Below are 3,008 nucleotides of genomic sequence, written 5' to 3' on the forward strand. Positions count from 1 at the left end.
GTAAACCATTTGATAAACCTTTTGAATGCAGTCACAAATATATTTGAAAAAACTAATCTCCATTTATGTAACGTCAACACTACTGTTGACCAGTAACTCAGCAAAAATATGTTAAGGAAAATTTAAACTCCTATAGTATATCAGTACTGATAATTCTCACTCGTTAGTACAAGGCAGAGTAACCAAACACACCCGTGAACACCTCAAAAAACATCGTTTCAAAAACAAGCTATGACTAGTTCTGCCAGTCCTAGTTCAGAAAGTCCATCAGTACATAAAAATAATTACCTCAAGCAAACAGAAAAAATTGGAAGTGCAAATATAATACACCTGTACTGATGATAAACCAATTTATCCGTAAAAATACTTTCAAAGATTATGTTGATATAAACAATCCTTTCAAAAAACAAAAAATGTTTTAAAAGGATTAGCATGACACACATAGTCTGACTGGTATTTTGTAAGTTCAATTACACTTCAATCACCAGTCCAGGTACCCATTGTAGAGGAGTACAAACCACCATCATCACCAACCCTGACACGTGCAAGTGGGATAAGCAGCTGATAAGTACAGGTTGGCAAGACGGATCAGTGCGACAGTAAAATGCCTTCATCACCAACCCTGAGATGAGCAAGTGGGATAAGCAACTGATAAGTACAGCTTGACAAGACTACTCAGTGCGACCAGATTAATAGCCTGGCAAAGAAATTGGCTTGGATGGTTGGTTCTTCCCGGCCATCACTCGCGCCACCCACTGGGCGGTTGCCACGACGGACTACAACTGGGGCCCACGACCACTACACCCACGTCCCCAACGAACCGCCTCCCACACATCCCCGTCCACGCACTGGAAATAACCCATTATCTTCCATCTCTGCCTCATTCCTAGAACCACCATTGCCGCTTCAATCTCCACTTCAGACAACCCAGAAACTTCTCTCTTCCAAGCCCACAGTCGTTGGAGGAGGCCAATGGCGGAGGAACCGTCTGCCAAGCCTCATCATGGCAAGATGTCCGATCAGAGCAGCAACCTCGGCGACGTTCACGTCCACGGCGAGAAGCGCGAGTACACCCGAACCCTCACAGGGGTTGAGCTCCATGGCAAGGAGACACTGGAGATCGCCTCCACCAGTGAACCAGACAAGGCCGACGAGATGATCACCGGGCTCTGGAAGAAGGTTGGCGGCTTGTATCCTAGGTTCATCGGTGTTGATGTGGAGTACACCAGGGAAGATGAACCTCCCCAGATGGCAGCAGTCCTCCAGTTGTGCATGGAGGAACTCTGCCTGGTGTACCACCTCGCAGCGGCCACAAAATGGTAACCCATCCTACTCATTTGCCCTATTTGGTTCATCTGTTTAATTAGTACTATATCCTCAAAATTTCATCAAACTTGTTTCCCAACTAGATGTACTAGTGTAGTTCATGAAAGTGAATGCAGTACTGCACTTTCTCAAGTGGATGCACTATAAATGTATTTCTGAACCTCATGCACTGGATTACTATTTGAAAATCTTGCAGAAGATTAATTTCTGAAGTTGATGTACTCGTGTAGTTTCTGATATTGATCCAATAGTGTAGTTTCTGCACTCGATGTATTAAAAAGATGTTTCTGAACTTGATATAGTGAAGTAGTATCTGAACTTGGTCTGGTGTTATTTTTATAAGCAAAAAAACTGAGAACTTGGTGAAGCACTGGTATGTGTTGTTCTATTCAACAAAAGTAAACTAAACTAGTACTAAAGCAACACATACATCATTGACTCAAATTCTATATAATCCAAAAAGAAAAATAACATGGTGTACTTCAATTTAATTTCAGAACTTTGTTCACTAGTTTCTGAAGTACATTCATCCATTAATTATACTATATATGCATATACTTCATGGATTCATCGCTTGTAAAACAAAACAAAAGTGAAGAATTCAAACATCAAAATAATACTAATCTTCAAAATGTCTCTCCCCTTTTAGGTCCAAGCGCCTCAATGAGATGCTGAAGCATGAGAAGTTGTTCACATTTGCTAGTTTCGGCATTGAAGGTGACAAAGACAAGTTGAAGATGTCTGGTTTGGAGATCAACCCCAACAAGTACATCGACATTCAGCGCAACTAGAGAGTTCCATGCACCAGAAAAGAGTACGACTCCTTGGCTGATGTTGCAGCCAGCGTCATCCACCCATTCTACAAAGACATGAAGAAGAAGATCGACAGGAAGGAAGACCATAAACTGTGGGGGATCAGCCCGCTGCCAAATTACCTCATCGAGTATGCAGCAATAGATGCGTACGCCACCTACAAGTCATGGAAGATAATTGACAACATCACAACAGGTTCTAAAATTTCAAAAGAGCAAGAGGCTAACCCCTACTACCACTGCCACTATGCGGGATGAAGATACATCAAAGTCTGCCTTTGTGTTTCTTGCGCTTGTGCTTGCCTTTTATATTGTTGTTTCAAATTCGTAGTTTGCTCTTGTTAGGTAAAACTACTTTGCTTATGTCTTGTGTGTCATGGTGGAACCAGTCTGCTTATGTCGTGCTTGTCATAGTTGAACAAATTTGCTTATGTCATCAAGTACATTGTTTGCTTATCTCGTTATATAAGTTTGGTAGCTTCGTATTTTGTTAATGCATCGTTTCAAATTCAAAAGTAGCTTGTGAATGGAACTTTGTGGCTGCTCTTCAGTACTAGTTATTAAGCAACTAATTACACAAGGATGTTCCATGTGTAGTTTCGATTCAGTAATGTATGGAAAACATAACATTGAAAACAATCAGTACAATTTGAGTTGCTTAACAACGCTTCAAAAGTTGAAGCAAAAAAATCTTAGTACTTCATGTACTGTTGTCATTCATATGTAGTTGCTAGAAAATTAACAAGTACTACAACCGAAAAAGTTAAGAAGCATCGGCACACACTAATATTGGTCACTTGCAGACTAAGAATGACAGTACTAGTACACTTGAACGGGTAGTACATACTTACTACAATAAAAAGTACAAAG

The 3,008-nt window shown here is 40.7% G+C and overlaps 1 protein-coding gene across 1 annotated transcript; it reads left to right on the forward strand.

The window, feature by feature from the left end:
* The first annotated feature begins 972 nt into the window (after positions 1-972).
* Positions 973-2,396, forward strand: LOC141042864 (uncharacterized). Its single transcript, XM_073511770.1, has 3 exons — positions 973-1,319; positions 1,976-2,092; positions 2,135-2,396. Exons 1-3 carry the CDS (start codon positions 973-975, stop codon positions 2,394-2,396), a joined length of 726 nt encoding a protein of 241 aa, XP_073367871.1.
* Positions 2,397-3,008: the final 612 nt, after the last annotated feature.

This window comes from Aegilops tauschii, chromosome 3 (genome assembly GCF_002575655.3).
Source record: "Aegilops tauschii subsp. strangulata cultivar AL8/78 chromosome 3, Aet v6.0, whole genome shotgun sequence".
In the NCBI taxonomy this organism is placed as follows: Eukaryota; Viridiplantae; Streptophyta; class Magnoliopsida; order Poales; family Poaceae; genus Aegilops; species Aegilops tauschii.

Excerpts from the sequence above, each read along its gene's own strand:
- LOC141042864 (XM_073511770.1), top strand. The coding sequence starts at position 973 with ATGGCGGAGGAACCGTCTGCCAAGCCTCATCATGGCAAGATGTCCGAT. Across the intron at positions 1,320-1,975 it reads CTCGCAGCGGCCACAAAATG|GTCCAAGCGCCTCAATGAGA; the intron begins GTAACCCATCCT and ends CTCCCCTTTTAG. Across the intron at positions 2,093-2,134 it reads TTGGAGATCAACCCCAACAA|AAAAGAGTACGACTCCTTGG; the intron begins GTACATCGACAT and ends TCCATGCACCAG.